Source organism: Octodon degus, unplaced genomic scaffold (genome assembly GCF_000260255.1).
Source record: "Octodon degus isolate 3935 unplaced genomic scaffold, OctDeg1.0 scaffold00130, whole genome shotgun sequence".
Lineage (NCBI taxonomy): Eukaryota > Metazoa > Chordata > Mammalia > Rodentia > Octodontidae > Octodon > Octodon degus.
In genome coordinates, this window is record NW_004524706.1 from 4,693,102 (window position 1) to 4,710,312 (window position 17,211).

The 17,211-nt window shown below is 51.3% G+C and overlaps 1 protein-coding gene across 1 annotated transcript in view; it reads right to left on the minus strand.

The window, feature by feature from the left end:
* Positions 1-17,211, minus strand: part of Grik3 (glutamate ionotropic receptor kainate type subunit 3) — a 209,286-nt gene that overhangs the window by 36,018 nt on the left and 156,057 nt on the right. Inside the window, exons 6-9 of the mRNA XM_004641031.1 lie at positions 16,353-16,526; positions 15,785-15,928; positions 11,313-11,420; positions 7,019-7,132 (exon numbers count right to left, since the gene is read on the minus strand). Coding sequence (XP_004641088.1) covers positions 7,019-7,132; positions 11,313-11,420; positions 15,785-15,928; positions 16,353-16,526 — 540 coding nt within the window. The remainder of the gene's footprint in view (positions 1-7,018; positions 7,133-11,312; positions 11,421-15,784; positions 15,929-16,352; positions 16,527-17,211) is intronic.

A 17,211-nucleotide genomic window follows, 5' to 3' on the forward strand; every position in this document is an offset into this window, starting at 1 on the left:
CACAGCCTTAGCTCTGGGGAGATCTCTGCTTCCTCCTCTGGAGAACCTATTCTCTTGTCCCCACTGAAGATCTTCACTGAAGTTCTAAGGAGCTGAGACCTACCAGCAGCCACCAGCAAGGTTCTGGCTGTAGCAGGTGGGCTCAGTATTTTGGCCTGGGTCCCTACAATGCTGTCTTCCAAAATCCTATCCTCTCCATGACTGATTTCCTCAGGGAGTCCTTGGGGATTTTTAGGGAGTATTTGAATCCCTAAGGGGTTCCCAACTCTGTAGGGATTCTGAGAAAACTACTCTTTAGTCCAAATGTGTGGGAAGCAGTATTTGGCTGGCCTCCATACTAAAGCTCACTGCCTCTCATCCCACCTTCCAACCAGGTAGGCAGTTCACCAGGGTTGAGAAGATCTGGGAGTGGGGGTGGGGTGGGATCCAGAAGGAGGTGTCAAGGCTACCTCCACAAAAGGAATCTCCCTTCAGTCTATGTACTCCTTCGTGCCAACTAATCTGGGGGAAGATGCTGCCCCACTTCCTGGCATAGGGCCTGTTGTGCAGAGCTTGGGTGGGATTTCAATCTAAATATCCTTTTGATTGATGCCCATTATAGTTTAGATATAAAATGTAGGGCCAGCCAAATAGCTCAGTGGATTAAAGTGCCTGAGGGCTGGGGGTTCGATCCCAGGCCTGCTGCATGGGCCCTGCCCTCAGGGCATGCTGAGAGGGCAATTGAGACTAGGTGTGGTGGCACATCCCTGAATCCCAGCTCATGGGAGGCTGTAAACAGATGGATCATTTTGAGTCCAATCTAGTAGTGAGACCTTGAACACCCTATAGACCCTGCCATAAAATAAAAAAAAAAGTCCTCAAAAGACTTATGTATTCAGGGTGGAGTCTTTGGATTGTGGGGGTACCATTCCCATTGGTGGATTAATACACTGTAGACTTCATAGCTGGATGTGTTATGCATGGTTAGAGGAGGTGAGTCATGGGGGGGGTGTGACCTGAAAAGATATATCTTGTCCCCTTTTTTCTTTCTTTGGTTCTTTGCTGCCATGGGTTGAGTGGATTTCCCCTGCCATGCCCTTCTGCCATGAGTTGGAGCCAGCTAACCACAGACCAAACCCTCTGCAGTTGTGAGCCACAGTAACCCTCCCTCTAAGTTGTAGAGTTGCTGGATATTTTGTTCTAGACATGGGAAAGTGGCTGATACAATGCCCTTGTGCAGTAAACAAGTCCTAATACTTGGTACTTGGTAGCCCTAACTTTATTTAGCGGAGGGGAAGAATTGGAGGTACCTCCAACCACACATAGATTCCTACCTTGTTATGTAAGATGGGGGTAATAATAGAACCCACTCTAAATAGTTACTGTAAGGACAAAATGAGTCAGCCTATGAAAAACACCTAGTCCCTGGTAAATGCTAGCTGTCATCACTGTTATCATCATTATCAACATCATTGTCATCTTCTTCCTATGTGCTGGTTAGCCCGTTACTCCAGCGACCTTTTCAGCCTAGAGACCATACCCTATGTCCCTAAATATCAAAATCTGGCTGCCTCTGGGAAACTATTTTGGAAAGGTCCCTAAGGTAGCTCACTTCCTGACCCCTTCTCTCTACCCCTTTCTGGCCTTCTCTAAAATTAGCACTTCATTTGTGGAGCCACCACAGCCCAGAATCTATACATCTCCATATAAATACGCTGCCTTCGGAGCAGCTGTAAAATGCCATTAATTTCGGGAAGTGCTTTGCGGATGGCATACATATTTAACAGCCAAAGCCCAGAGCATTAAAATGGTGCTCGCCTTAGTAATGTGTCTCTAGACCTGCAACATTTCCTAGGGGGTAATTCTGAACTCCGCCAACTACTTATTCATGGACTATTTCACAATTTATTACTGGAAATGTCCAGACAGCCAATTCACAAGCTCTCTTGGCTGCTAATCGATTGCTCAGTGAAGGTGCCCTCAATTTCATAACTTCACGCTCTCCTATTGCTCTGGGAGAACAGCCGTAGGACCAGGGGTAATATTTCTCTTCAACAAGTCACAGAAAACAGGGGTCCAGAGAAAGAATCTCTTCTGACTTTCCTCTCGGTCTGGTTTTTATACGATCGCTTAGGCCAGCGTGAAAGCCAGGCCTAGCTAAGCTTCTCAGTGACAGGACTGCAGACTTAGGAAGGGCAGCCTGGGGATTAGCCACTGGTGGGGAGGACTCAGCGGTTCCCTACCTCACAGCTGTATTTTCAAGCTCCTCACTGATCGAGGCAACATTTACTCACATCCACACGTGCTGCCCATGTGTACACAATGCCACTGGCACAAAGCCCACTTGCTCAGATGTTCTGCCTGCCCGGCCCTGTTGGGACACACAGGCCAAGAGGCCCAGAATCAAGCCTTGGCTTCTGTAGCTTAGAACAAGACAGTACTGGGGTCCTAGACGGGAGTCAAGGGCCCAGCCTGCATAGCAGCTGTGTCTATGTGGGTCACAATATGCACTCAGCAGGAACACACTGTCCACACCATGCATGTGTGGTGAACTAACCCCCTCCCCACCCCCATGCTATTCCTAGCAGCAGCCAAAGAGCCCTGAACCTTCAAAAGCAGGGTCCCGAGAGTGAGTCGGGTGAGCTTTCTCCGTGGTGTGTGAGCTGAGGTTTTTGAGTAGATGAATTTTTTATGAGTGCATGGAAGAGCAGAACCAGAACAGAGGCTGGGGCGGGCGGGGAGGGCAGGCAGGGCAGGCTCCCAAGCTCCTGCTGCAGCTCCCACTCAGGAGTGTGGTAGGCGCCTGCGCTCTCAGTGTTCGGGGCCGGGTTGGCTTCTATGCTCTGTCCATCCAGAGTAAGTCATTCTTAAACACTAGCCCAGGTTCAGGACAGGAGAGAAAAGGAAGGGAGCTCAGGGGGCAGCCTTCACAGAGCTGCTGCTATCTGCTGCATTCAGATCCTGTGGAGAAGAAAAAGGAGAGGAAATTCCTTTTACCAGGGGTCTTGACTCCAGGCCCCATTCCCTAGGGGCAAAACAATTTGATATTCTTGTCCTGTGTCTTGGTACCTGTCTGTCACTCAAAATACTGTTGCCCTGACAACACACACCCAGCCAGGCAGGGGCCTGAGCTCACAGTAGGAGGTGTTTCCCTGCAGTTAAGCTGTCAAACATATGGTTGGGTTTTCAGTCCAAGCAGCGAGTCCTGGGCCAGGCTGGGCTACTCCCTTCAGCCTGTGCAGCTGTCCCCAAGAGCCTGAGGGCATCCCTTAGGGGTCAGACCGTGCTGATCATTTTGGTTCCTTCCCTGAGCACCCGGGACTTAACCTTTCTCTGACGAGGCTCTGAGGACACTTTCAGCTGAACAGAGAGGAATGCCTTGGAGACCTGTGTAGAGGCAGTGTGTCACTTCCTCCTGAGGTCATCCGTTGCACTTCCCTGCCTCTGGAGAAGAGCAGCTTTTCTCACTATCCCAAAGGGAGGAACAGAAGTGATCTTCCATTGGTCTCTGGGCAGTGAGGATGGAGAGAGGAGGACTGTAGTTGGTGTTGCCCATTGGCCATGAGAAATCAACTTTAAGTGAGTCAGGTCAGAGGTCAAGACAGGGCCAGGGCTAGGGAATTAATGTGATCTCAGGGCCTAGAGCTCAGACTCTGGCTAAGGGAGGGATGAGGTGGTAGACAATCTGGAGTTTTATGACTACTGGGAGGTAGAGCTATGGAGGTGCTCTGGAGGTAACTCAGGGGTTAGTTAAAAAAAAATAAAGCTAAAAGAAGCAGACAAGGTGGGATCAGTGGTCCTTGCCTATAATCCCAGATGCTCAGGAGGCTGAAGCAGGATGGCAAGTTGGAATCTGGCTTAGGAAACCCTATCTCAAAAAGTAAGAAGATTGAGAGTGTACCTTACTGGTAAAGCACCCTTGGGTTTATTCCTTCATACTACTAAAAGGCAACTACATTAACACAAAGGGGGGGATCTGTTCAGAGTTTATAACATAATGACCTTGAGCTACGGATGATCATTGCGACCATGGTCAGCCCTTGGGGCTCTGCCTGTGGACAGAAGCATAGGTTTTCTCTACAACTCTCATCCACGTGTTGTATTCAACCTGAGCTCACCAGTGTCTGGATTTGTAATCAATAGCAGTGAATGACAATAACAGCTATCATTTAGCACTTGGCTCTGTGCTCTTTATTTTTATTAATCATTCATCTTTCAACTCTATGAAGTAGGTACAATTATTCTCATATCTTCATTTTTCAGATGGGAGACAGAGGCACAAACATACAGAGAAGCACATCTCTGGGGCACGTAGTAAATCAACAGTGTAGCCAGGATTCACCGGACAGCTCCGCGCTTCTGGGCCAGTGATATTCCACTGCCCAGCCCAGCCCAGCCCAGCCCTGGTTAGACTACAGGTCCCCAAGGCCGCTGGGGTTATGTCTTCTCTGATGCCTTGAGTGGAGGGCAGTGAAATGTCTGACTCTGCGTTCAGGCAGTGGACCGAGGAGGTCCTCGCTTCTTCCCTGTCACTTCCCTGGACACTGTGGGTGGGGCCTCGGGGACTGTGGGTGCAGCGGGCCAGGGCCTTTGCAGAAGCTGCGAGTGCTGATGAAGACGCAGGCCAAGAGTGTGAGTGCCTGAAGGCTCGGCCTCTGCTTGTGTAGGAAAAGCCCCTATGCATCCACAGAAGGGTCTAGAAAACCTCTTGTGCCCCTGCAGAAGGTTTCCACATCCTTGAAATCGGGCGGCTGCCATTGGAATATCATTGAATCCCGTTGTCTTCCAAGTTGGCCGTGCTTGGTGTCCTTCCGGGACTGTATCCTTAGCTTACCTCTTCCTGTTTGGAGGCCTGTTCTGGGGCTGAATCACCTTCATTCATTTAATCATCTCTCCTCCTAATCTCTTAAATCACACCAGCTTTACCTTTCTTTTTAATCTTGCCTTGCAAAAAGTGTTTTATTTATATCTCACATTTTATGCAGCTTTGCTTTTTAATCTTTTACCACCTTTTTATTATTTTATTTTTACCCTTTTATATTTTAGCTTTGTCACACTTTTATCCTTTTGCTTTTTGACATTTTGGTTTAACATTTTTTACCTTGCCTAGGCAGAGCTGTAAATTATTTAATTTTTCGTCTTTCTTAATATCTTTCCTGCTATCTCATTCCTTACCTTCATTTCTCTTCATTATTTTCCTCTTAACCTTTCTATTTTGCTCTCCTTTAACTCTCCCTTTATCTTTTCTATTTTTATCTGCATCCATATTCCTTTAATTGCTCATCAGTGTCACTCTAATCCCTTTGCTCTTTTTTATTTGTTTATTTTTATCTCTTATATTTTTACATTACAGTTTGTCTTCTGTTCTGACTTCATGATTTTTTTTCCCCAGTAGCTTGTTTTTTCATATTTGTCCAGTTAACAAAAAAGTGGGTTTGGCAAAATAGCTCAGTGGATTAAAGTGCCTGCAAGCAGGCTCAGGGGCCAGAGTTTCAATCCCTGGGCCCTGCCCCCAGGGAGCGTGCTGAGACTGTGATTGAGACTGGGCGTGGTGGCGCACACCTGTAATCCCAGTTCTTGGGAGGCTGTAAACAGGCAAATCACTAAGAGTCTGATCTAGTAGTGAGACCTGAACACCCTGTAGGCCCTTCCCTCCTCTCCCCCCCAAAAAAAAGTGGGTCCAGAAAGTTGGGGAGGACATGTGACTGTCAGGGAGATCCCTGTGGGAGTGTTCCCCAGAGGGGGTGTCTCCCAGCTCCTTTCCTCTGACTGCTTCATATCCTGTCTGTCATCTCCATTAGATCTGTTACCTTCCGGGGGGTGTTTCCTGAGAGCTGATACCCACAGACTAACTCCTTCCCAAACAGCCAGGAAAGCTCTGTTATCTGCTGGCTCTTGAGAATTATGGAAGAACCGGATGTTTTCCTGTTGATTCCTTACCTGTCCAGGGTGCCCACCACCCAGACAATTCGTACCACACAATGAGTCACACTGTGGGGGGACATGGGACTGCCCAAGGAGGCTGAATGAGTTGCCTCTGCTGGGGAAATAGATGGCAGACACCAACATCCACACACCAGGGAAGAGCCGCTCGGCCTGTGTCCCAGCCTCATTACATGGCAGCCTCACCTAAACCCAAATAGGCCAAGCTCCTTTCTGTGCAGATGAACAACCTTAGCGCATGGCCCTGACAGATTTATTTGCTACATTATAAAGAGAAGCTGATGAAGGTCCGAATTATGCTCAACAGGTCTTGAGTCAGATTCTACCACCCAGTGACTGAGCTGCATCCCCAAGTTGGCCTGGTTTGGGCCCCCCAAGAGCAGTCCTGTGTCTCTGAGGCCTCTCCCAAGCCTTTACATGTCCCTGTGGCCTTCTAGGAGGCCCTGGCCTCTTGGACTGGGCATAAGACCCACCAGTAAAAGGATCCAGTGGCCTGGGCCTATCTTGCTCAAACTTGGGCTGTCAGATCTGAGAGAACATGGGGACCCCAAAAGCTACTTCATGTGTCAAAATGTATCAGGAGAGAAAAATGCTGCTCAGTCCTTCTGAAGGAGGACAGAAAGAGTAAAGGAGAGAGGAAGGTGTGGGGAGAAGTTGGAATGCGATTCCATTTAGGCAGTGAGGTCATGGTAGCATTCTTGGGATGGATGCCGCAGAGCATGGCACATACGTAGGCTCCTGGCACCCACCAGGCTCTCTGGGTGTGGCTGTAGCACCTATCACAGCTGGAGGGACAGAGGGAGGGGGCTTTGCCTGGGATCCAAGGTGGAGAGGTGGCCGTGAGTCCTGCTTCAGTGGGCAGTTTGACCCCCTGCCTTTGCCCTCCATTATGGCCTGAGTTGGTCGCTAAGGCTTTTCTGAGTGACCTTATATTTTCCACTTTCCTACAGCCCCATGTGACCGCTTTCAGGCTCCCAGCAGCCTCATAAGAAATGCCCAGAATGTGGTCAAATGGGGAGGTTGGAGGAGCCTCTCCAGCCCCAGTAGTTTGTCTACTCTTAGTCAGACGGCCCGCCCGCGGGGGTGGGGGACTTACCAGCACTGTGGTGATGATGAGAGACCTGTTTGTTAGAGAGTCAGTGACGTTAGGGCCCCGGCCTTTGGCGACCTCTGTGATGTTGAGTCCATCAGCAGGACTCCACACGCCAACCTGTGTGGACAGACAGAAGATGGGGTGTTGAGTCCTCCCCGTCCTTTCCCCAAGGGAACAAGACCATCTCCCTCCCAGTCACTGTGTCGTGTCAGAATGCCTGTATGTCTTGAGCTAACCACTCTGATGGCAGAGAGTCTTGCCGCTCCCCCATAACCTCCCCAGTCAGTCAGCATTGACTATGCTGAATTTATCAACTCCTCCTCTTGCTGGCAGATAGGCTGCGCTCCTTTGTGTGTAGATGAACAACCTCAGTGCACGGTCCTTACAGATTTATTTGCTGTATTATAAAGAGAAGCTGATGAAGGTCAGAGTTACACTCAAAGGGTCTCAGGTCAGATTCTACCAAGCAGGACTGGGCTGCTTCCCAGCTGAATGAAAATGCAGAGTCAGACAGAAAGTGCGGCAGCAGCTCAAGGGAGCCAGGAAAGCAGCCAGGGGCAGAGAAGACACCTAGCATGGGTTGGGGCAATCAGGGGTCCCCTGTCTGGGGACATCTCTTGTGAGGATGTCCGACACCCAGATGCTTGCCCTTTGGATCTCGGCCTCAGTGTTGGCTCCAGGAACCAGATGCCTTGCAAATCCTAGGATGGCCTGGACTCAGGGTGATACTCCTCAGAGTGTGTAGACCGAGAGGAGGAGGAGCTACGTGTGCACAGGCTGGCAGGTTGGAGTGGCTTGCATGTATATGTGGGTGCATTCTGAGGCTATTCGAGGGCCAGTAGTACAAGGTGGGGTGAACTCCATGGGAGGCTCTGGGTGCCACTGGGCTGACGGCAATTTGCTTTGTGATTTTACTTCTGAAATTGGCAGACATCTTGGCCAAGGTAGCAAAAGCTCTCCCCACCGTGTCATTGATATAAGGCCTGAGGCAGGAGGGAGGGAAAGAACAATCACATTTTAAGCCATCCTCCAACCCTGAGTCTTTTGAAGGTCTCTTTTTGACCCAGTGCCACCCAGGCTGCTCTGTCCAAGCTGCTCTCTCTGGAGAATGGCTCCAGCATGCGCACTCTGTCCTTGGCCCAGTCGGGGGTACTCAGGAAACTCAATCAATTACACAAAAAGGCCGAATGCAAACATCCCATTCAGAGAGCTGTGCAAAGCCGATAGCAGAGAGAGATGTAATTATGCTCGAGTAATTCTGCCTTAATCCTCCCAAAGCCACAGGCTGGAGCTGCCTGGATCAGCTATGACCCCGCTTAGCAAACACAAGTGATGACATGAGAGGCACGGTGGCTGTGGTTGGGGCTTGGCACCTTCTCGGGGCCGGATCTCTGCCTAGGAGACCATGAAGGCCGTGAAGAGAGCAGACAGGCAGTCAGCATCAAAGAGACTCTTCTCCTAAGTGGGTCAAGCTCAGTGCGAGGGTGTGGAGCAGCGTGCTAGGTGCAGGAGGGACTCAGCAAACATTAATCAGAGGCTGAGTCAACCAGAAGATAGGACAGACCTCTGCTGAGCTCCAGCCACACACCCTGCTAGAAGCCGGGTGCTACAGAGATGAGAGAGCAGTTCGGACAAAGGAGGCTTTCTGCTCACAGTCTAGGTGGCTGTGACCAGGAGCCTCTGCGGGGCTCCCTGTAGGCCAAACTACATCTAGGGATAATAGAGGGGTTTTTTTTTTAGTGTTAGCTATGGTCAATTTGTACTAGCTGCCTGGAGGGTTGTAGGGAGAATGCCACAGGTGGACTCAGATGGAAAGTGTGCTCTGGCGATCAATTACTGATGCCTGCCACAGGCACAGGAATGGAAAGTGATGGCACATGTGCCATCTAACTGCCTTCCTAGAATTGTAGGCTCTCCCTAGAGAAGAGTAGCTGGCAGTGAGAATAAAACAGCTACTTGAGTGAAGGCTGTACCCACTGTAGTACTGCCAGGAAGAAAGGCTGCTCTCACCACTGCAGGGTGGAAACAACGTGGAAGATGGCTTGAAAAGAACTCGGTTTGCATGGGGTTGGATCAATCTGCCTGGATGATCTCAGGATATAGCCCCTGCCTCAGAGAACTGATTCGAGATGTGGTATAAAATAGTTGTGGGAGAATGAATGACAGATTTCCCTGGATACTCTCTACCCTACACATTTACCCCTGTGAGTTGGGAAGCTGCAGTATGGTTATTACTGTAAGCCATGCAGAACCAAGGAACTGTTCCTCTGCCTGAGGAACAGAGGTCATGGCCTGCAGCCCAGGCAATGATCTGGACATGGGCACAGAGGTGTGGGAGGCCAGGAGTGAGGGGACTATGGGGTATGTTTCAGGGATCAATGGACAATAGGTCTGGGAGACCAGGCAGGGTATGTCTAAAGGAGCCTTGAAGGCCTGAGTGAGGGGCTGAGGGTTAGTGACTTAGCACTGGGGAGCCATGGAAAGTTCTGGAGCAGGACAGATCTGAACTTAGAGAAGCTCCATGTGTGTACATTTCAGATGCCTGGAGAGTTCCAGAGTGAGATGGGAAATTAAGAATATGAGTTAAAATAATCCACATGAGAAGCGGAAGACCCAATACTATTATGGACTACTGGACTCTTAGAATATTTTGCTGAGTTAACACACCTATAAGATTCAAATAACGGCCCGGCTCGGGTCCTTCCGCCACAGCAACCATTGAAAAAGAGTAGCCATGGCCCTCCGCTATCCCATGGCCGTGGGCCTCAACAAGGGCCACAAGGTGACTAAGAATGTGAGCAAACTGAAGCACAGCCGCCGCCGCCGCGGACGTCTCACCAAACACACCAAGTTCGTGCGGGACATGATCCGGGAAGTGTGCGGCTTCGCCCCCTATGAGCGGCGCGCCATGGAGCTGCTCAAGGTCTCCAAGGACAAGTGCGCCCTCAAGTTCATCAAGAAAAGAGTGGGGACGCACATCCGCGCCAAGAGGAAGCGTGAGGAGCTGAGCAACGTGCTGGCCGCCATGAGGAAGGCAGCTGCCAAGAAGGACTGAGCCCCTCCGGAATAAAGCTTTGCAGAAAGTTCAAAAAAAAAAGATTCAAATAACGGAACTAAACAAAAAAGGGGATACATATGAATGTCCATTTTGTATCTGTGTATTCAAAGTGGTTAGGATAGATATATAGTTACATTCTCTTAATGAATAGAGGGATTTGTTCTAATGGTGTTTGTAGATAGGATATCATGTCCGCATCTTGTACAGCAATTAACCACTAGGAAGAATGTATGCAATGTGTTAATTATTGAAACTGTCTTACTAATTTGGTTTGAAACTGTCTCATTGCTATTTGTTTCTCAATAAAAGTATGGGAAAAAAGAATAATCTACATGAGAAGTCAACTCAGGGAATGTAGGGAGGGGAGGAGAGGAGATTCCTTAAAGGACCAGTGACATTAGAGGGGCTTTCCGGATCTTCCCGACCTCTGTTTCTGATATTTCATACACGTCTTCAGTCAGGATTGGAGAAACATAAAGTAGCTCCCAAGGACCAGCCTGTTGTGGGACAGGTGTGGCTGAGTCCCTGGTCCCTGGGTTCCAAGGAATGCTCCGCCGATGCTGGGGTTCACACTAAATCCCCCTCCTCAGCCCAGCAAGCTGACTGACAGAACACGCTGAAGATTCCAGAGATCAGAACTGCCTTTATTAAAACCTTCTCACATTAGCTACCTGGGCAACCCCAGCTCCAGGTGGGCTCCCTTTCCCTGTCTAAACTCTTGGGAAGCAGAAGCCTAAGAACTGGAGTGGAGGAGCTCAGACCACGTGTCTCAACCTACAAGCATAAGAATCACCTCCAGGCTCCCAGAAAATCAACCGACAGCCAGCGAGTTCCACTACTCACTGGGCAGGTGTCCCTTGTGGGTTAGAAAGCTTCTTACCTGAGGACAGGCTATATCTGCCTCTGCGGGACCCTCCCAGGCCTGCAGCCACTTAGAGACAGATGATCGATGTGCCCTGTGAGCCTTTTATTATATTTCCCAGGTGAAGCATCCCTGATAGACATTACTCACAGAGTGACAGAGTATCTGCTGTAACCAGGCCACTGAGCTCTGTAGCCCTCAGTCTGACCACAGCTTCAGGGGTTCTGCGGGGCCCACCGATCTGCGGAAGCCACCCTGGGCGCGCCGAGCCTCCAGGGGCCGCGACGCTGGGTCTTGCTCTCTGCCTCTGGCCTCTGCCTGCAGCTTGCCAGCCGGGCCTGTCCCACTGACCGACTTCCTTGCCTGGGACAACGCACCTTCTCCAGGCCATCCTCCTTCAGGCTGATGATGTCCAGATCAAAATCCGTCCTCAAACCACTGGTTTTGTTGAAAACAATCCGTCCAGTTAATCCTTCCCACTGAGCCTGCGGAGGGGAGAGGGCAGAGCGGCAAATCCTCAGGCTCATAAATCATCATTCGGTACAACCGTACAATGCTTCATTTTAATTACTCCTTGCACTGATACTGTTCCCCCAAGACCATGATTAATTAATAATCACCTCCATCATTGCTCGGGCTGCGGTGCGAGCCAGCGATTTCCATAAATTCTATTATGCTCTTTAGCCAGCTTTGCATCGCACCTTCTCGTGTACAACATCGATCTTGGATGCGCTCAAATGGGCCCCCACCTTGGAGCCGTGGGAAGGGGGAGCCCCTGTCAGATCCCTGGGGCGGGGCAGGGAGGCAGGCCGGCAGAGCTGGGGCAGGCAGACCGCCAGTAGGCTGAGAAGCCAGAGGGACCAGCTGGCTCTGGCTATAAAACCAGATAGCTGGGGAGCTAGGTTCAGGCCCTAGGGTGAATTGCTACAGTCATTGGGTGGTCACCTACCATGGCCAGTGCCCCTAGAACAAAGGCCTATGCTCCCAGGACCACCTACCCCTTCTTCTCCAACTTAGCCCAGGACATAATTTACTTTCACCCTTCCCGCCGCCTCAGGGAAGACTCCCAGTCCCCTCCCTCAGATATATGTAAACACAGACCCTTCAAACCCCACCCCTGGCAAAAGGCCATAACAGCCTCAGCCTTCCTTTGTCCAGTCCAGAGAATTCCTTGACCTCCCCGAATTCTCCCTGTGTCCTCAATGAAAGTAAAGCCCTTTCCCTTTTTCCTTCTGCCTGTTTCTCTGCTGCTCTGAGAACCTATCACAACACAGCCCTCAGAGGGGCAGGGGAGATCAAGGACTGCCACCCCCAGCCCTAAGTCCATGCCTATCCTGGTTTAGAATTCTAAGGACAGTGTTAGATTCAACCACAATTAGCTGTGAGACCTCGGATATTCCATTTTCACCTCTCTGCCTCAGTTTCTTTAGCCATAAGTACTATTATTAGTACTCATCTTGTCACAATATTGTGAGGGTGAAATCAGTCCCATAGAAGACTGAGAACAGTGCTTGGCTTGGCATGCACAATCCTGCATACATGGTCACTTCTGTCTTTTTAAAATTGTCAATAGCATCGTGAATACAGAAAGAAGCAGATGGCATTTGGGCACACCAAACCAAGGAAAGTGCCCGTCTTCTTGGTCAGGGTGGCATGACTGGCACTGTGAGGTTTTATAAATAGGCAATTATCACCCAGTGGTGCCCACACGCTTTGGGTTGCTTTTGCATTGCAGCTGCAGAAAGGAATCCTCAAGACAGAGACCTCCTGGCCTGCAACAGCCAAATTCTTTTCTATCTGCTCTTTAGGAAGAAAGTCTTGTTCACATGCTGTCTTTCCTAGGGATCCAGAGCATTAGTTCCTCAGGTATGGTCACTATTCTTGTCATGTGACCTGCCCAGCACCCCTGGAATGTGCCAGGTGAGGATGGTGATTCCCATTGTATACACTGGAAGGCAGCCCCAGGGAGCGGGAGCCAGGAGCCACTGGAGCCCACCCAGTACACAGGAGGCAGAGCAAACTGGAACTTCAGGCTCAGGGCCACCCCCTTAGTTGGCACCTGTTCCCTCTCTCCCTCATCCTTAGACATAGGGTGGCAGCTGGTAGGCAGCTAAATACCCATACTTTTGTGTCTGAGAGAGCAAACCTCATGTGTCTTAGAGTTCTGGGGGGAAAAGATGGGCTGTGGAGGAAGAGGAGGGTCGAGAACTTGGGGCCTCACAGTCCAGGAGGAAGAGGAGGTGTCCAGAGAAGAGGTGTGGGGAGAACATCTGAGGGCTCGGAAGCTGGCTGAGCCCTGGCACTGGACACTGGGTCCTATTCCCTCAGGCCAGACTCCCTGCAGCTCTGAGAGGCTCCAGCCGCCCCCTCTACAGGTAAGCGCCCTTGGGCACATGCACGAGTTCTAGGCTTCATAGGATCCCAGCTGAACACTTGGGTGTCTTTATGCACAAGGGCAACTCTGGCGCACTGTAAAGTCTCTCAGGTTATTAATTTGGTCTCTGGACAACTAGGTCTCTTAGGAAGGCAGAGGGACAGAGCTCCAGGGGGCTGGGGAAACTGCAAAGCAGCAGGGGTTAGAATGCAGGCATTACTGAGGTGATCTCAGCATTCTGAGGTGCAGGGACTCGTTACCCACCTCACAGGTATTTAACTAGGTTTGTACAGAGCTCAGCACGATGTCTGCATATACAATCATGGCTAAGTGGTGTGGTTTATCATTTCTCCTTTGTTGAGTCTACACATGGAGTTCCTAGGACGAGGGCTGGCCCCTGCCTAGGGAAGAGGAGCAGCCACTGGGCTGGAAGCGGATCACAGAGGGCTGTTTATTATCCTTCCCTGCAAGAGCCTGAGTTTGCATTGTGGTCTTGCCAGCAGGGCCTCACCATTGCCCCTTTCACAGAGAGGGATGGTGTCGCTCAAGGAGGGACTGAGCTATGCAGATCCCAAGTTCCACTGGGGTATGGTAGTCTCTCACTGTAGTAGTGGAGCTGGTGAGTGGGGTTGGGGAACCCAGAGAGTAGCAGGGAGAGCTCAGGGAGCCCAGGGAGCTGGGAACCAGCGGGCAGAAATTAAAAGCTGCAGCACTGAATGTGAAAACCTCCGTTTATGACTTCACAGGGAGGCTCAGCTTCCCTCAGGCTGGCTCTCAGTCCCTCTCAATCCCTCTCCCATGCGGACCCACAGCCTGTGGCTATCCTCTGGCCCCCAGGGGAAATCACAGCAGGAGCCTTCAAACCACGCAGTGGAAGCCTCTCCTTGTCAGCTATGGAAGCAGGAAATGCCAGCAGGTGTGGCCAACCCGTGGGAGGGCGAGCAGAGCAGGGCAGGGAGCAGCTCCTCCCCTTGACATTTCCCAGCCCACCCGCCCCCTCCAGCCATAGCGCAGGACTCACTAAATGAAAGATGCTTTGCACGCTCTGAACTCCGGCCTGGTATTTTCCAGCTCCTCTCGGAAATGCCAAGTCTTTAAAATGATTTACTGTCACGCAGTCAGATGGGGAGACAGGCAAGTTGGAAATGAACCCAGGGAAGAATGTGTGCTGGGCTCCTGTGGGGCACCTGGCTTCTGGTGGTGGTCAGCTGTGGGATCATGGGAGAGCCCCCGGACTGCTCCATCCTTGGCCTCCAAGGTCCTAATGGGGAGCTGAGATGGGAGTTTCTGCAGGGACTCTCTATGGGGTGTGAGTGGTGAGGGTCATTCATTGGACCTGGGGCCAGGGTACCCCAACCTGGGTCTGCTCCTCAAGATGCTTTTCTTCGAACACTAGGTATATTCATAATGGGCTGGCCCCATGTGTGCTGTCTCCCTCCGGGGGCTATGAGCTCTCTATGTGGGACTCATCTCTTTCAGCTGCATTTGGTGCTCAGTGCTGGGAACATAGCATCCCAGTGAATTCCCACCGCAGCCCACTTCCTTTCTGGTGGCCTGTGCTTCTTACAGAGATATCATCTATCCAGAGCCCTCTGGGAGGCCTTCCCCTAATGTCCTGGACATGGTCACTCCCTGTGGCCCAGCATAACCTTGCCTGGATCTCATCCTCTCTAGCCTTCTCTATCTGCTGCATTCTGGCTTGTGACTCTGGCCAGGCTCCAAGGCCAGGTGCTCTACACATAACTTTCCAACAGCCCCACGAGGCAGGCACTGTTACTATCTCAAACTGGAGATCAGAGGTTAGTCAGGATGCAAACCCAGGGCTGAGCTTCGCCCTTCTGTAAAATGGCACCAACACACTAACTTGCAAAGATTCCAAGGACAATGGCAGGTGGAGGAGCCTTGGAAATTAAAAGCAGACACTGCTGCATGGTCGGCTCTGCAGCAGGACAGGTTCCAGGCTCCTGGCTCTTCGGACATCAGTTCTGTGGATGGGACTTGAGTCTTGAGGAGAACAGGGACCCAGCTGGGGTCCCATGGGAAGTGGGCCCATGGGCTCGTGGTGGGAAGATCAGTTCATGGGGCCAATTTCATGGGGCCAAATTATTGCTTATTGAGCCTCTACACTGCACGAAGTGTTTTACATGTTGTCTCATTTCCCCTTTACAGCGCCCCCATGTGGAGGCCATGCTTCATGCTCCACTTTACAGGCCACGCCAGGGAGGCTCTGCAAGGCTTTCTAGTTTGCTATGGGTTGCTGCAGTGCTTTGAAGCCTGCTCACCAAACTGACAGCCTACTGGACACTCATGACAGATGGGTCAAGGACTTAACATTCAGTCACCTGGAAGACTGGTTCTGCGGAGCTCATTTTTACACAAAGATATTGGGGTTTGGAAATGTGAGGCAGCCTGCCAAGTTCTCACAAAAAAGGAGTCAGTCTGGCTCCCAACCTGGGCGCGGATCACGGGCCTCACCTCTTTGATGAAGTTCATGAAGCGGCCACCAAAACGCCAGGCCTTGTGCCGGTGGCATTGCAGGGAATTCACTGTCATCTGGGGCGCCCGCTGGTAGCACACGGACACGATGTGTACAGCGTCGTACAGTAAGGCCGCATCAGTCTGAAGAAAGGGCCAAGAGCTGTCTGAGGGCATCTCCAACCCTAAGTGTTCAGCTCGCCCCGCCCATCCCCACCCAGGACGGCCTCCCCAGACTTCCTGCCTACTGGCATGTGCTGGCTGAAAGTTTCTCGAGCCCAGGATCCCTAGTCCTTACCCCTGTTATCTGTAACCAGTTGTTCATGTGACTGTACCCGACTGGGCCCTTGTTACAGACAACACACACCCTACTGAGCCTTTTGTCTCCAAAGGAAACTGAGGCTCAGGGGCTGCATGTGATTCACTTTTGTGTCTCATGCCCCTCTTCTGGGGTCTGGCTGAGACACTGCAGGTCTTAAGAGGTGGTGGGAAGGAAGGAAGAAGCATGAAAGAAGGAGGAAGGAAAGGGGGAGCCCCTGGGCCTGGCCCACCCGGGGTCCTGCTGTACCATCATCACTCCGTCCAACAGGCCGGACTCTGCCCGGGGAGCTGCCTGCAGCCGCTCCATGGACCACTTCTCCACGATGGCCGAGACATGGGGGTTGTCCACATTGAGTATGCGGAAGCCCGTCAGGTTCACCCCTGAGTAGCGGTAGGGCTCCAGGTCTAGCGCGTAGAGATCCTGGAGAAGAGGTTTGTATAAATGCAGGTGTGGCCACTCAGGTAAGCCCCACTTCCTGCACCTTCCCTGGTGAGGGCCCCCCACCCCAGGGCCTGTGGGGAGTAACAGAAGAACCTACAGGAGCACTGGACTGGGGTCAACTCAGAACTTGTGTCTGGGAGGGTAATGCCAGGGTGGGCCTTCAGCCTTTCTTCTTCTACAAGATGGGATCCTCCCCTTTATAGGACATGATGAAACAGTTCTCATGGAATGCCCAGCCTCATGTATCAGAGATGCTTAATCATGTTTGTTTGCCTCCAGAGGGATCTACTTTAGGAAGACAAAGAGCACTGAGCCTGGACGCTACCACGTTACCCAGTATTTCTTCCCCTAAAAGAGGCGATAAAGAGGAGATTTGAGGAGTCCTCTTACTTCTTTCACCACCCAGGTCAGAGCCAGAGCCTTGTCACCTTGCTGCCTAAGGCAGGCAGGCAGGCAATGAATGAATGTTCAGCCTGGTCACCAGATAGGTCCTGGCCGATGGTCCAGGAGAACAAGGTCTTGGCAGCCCAGCTTTCCCTGCAGTGCCAGCTCTGGGGCTGCGAGGGGCTGGAGAGGGAAGCAGCTCAGAAAGAAGGGGCAGCAGGAGGAGCTGGCTTCCTCGGCTGAGTAAAGACAGCAGTGTGTGTGTGTGTGTGTGTGTGTG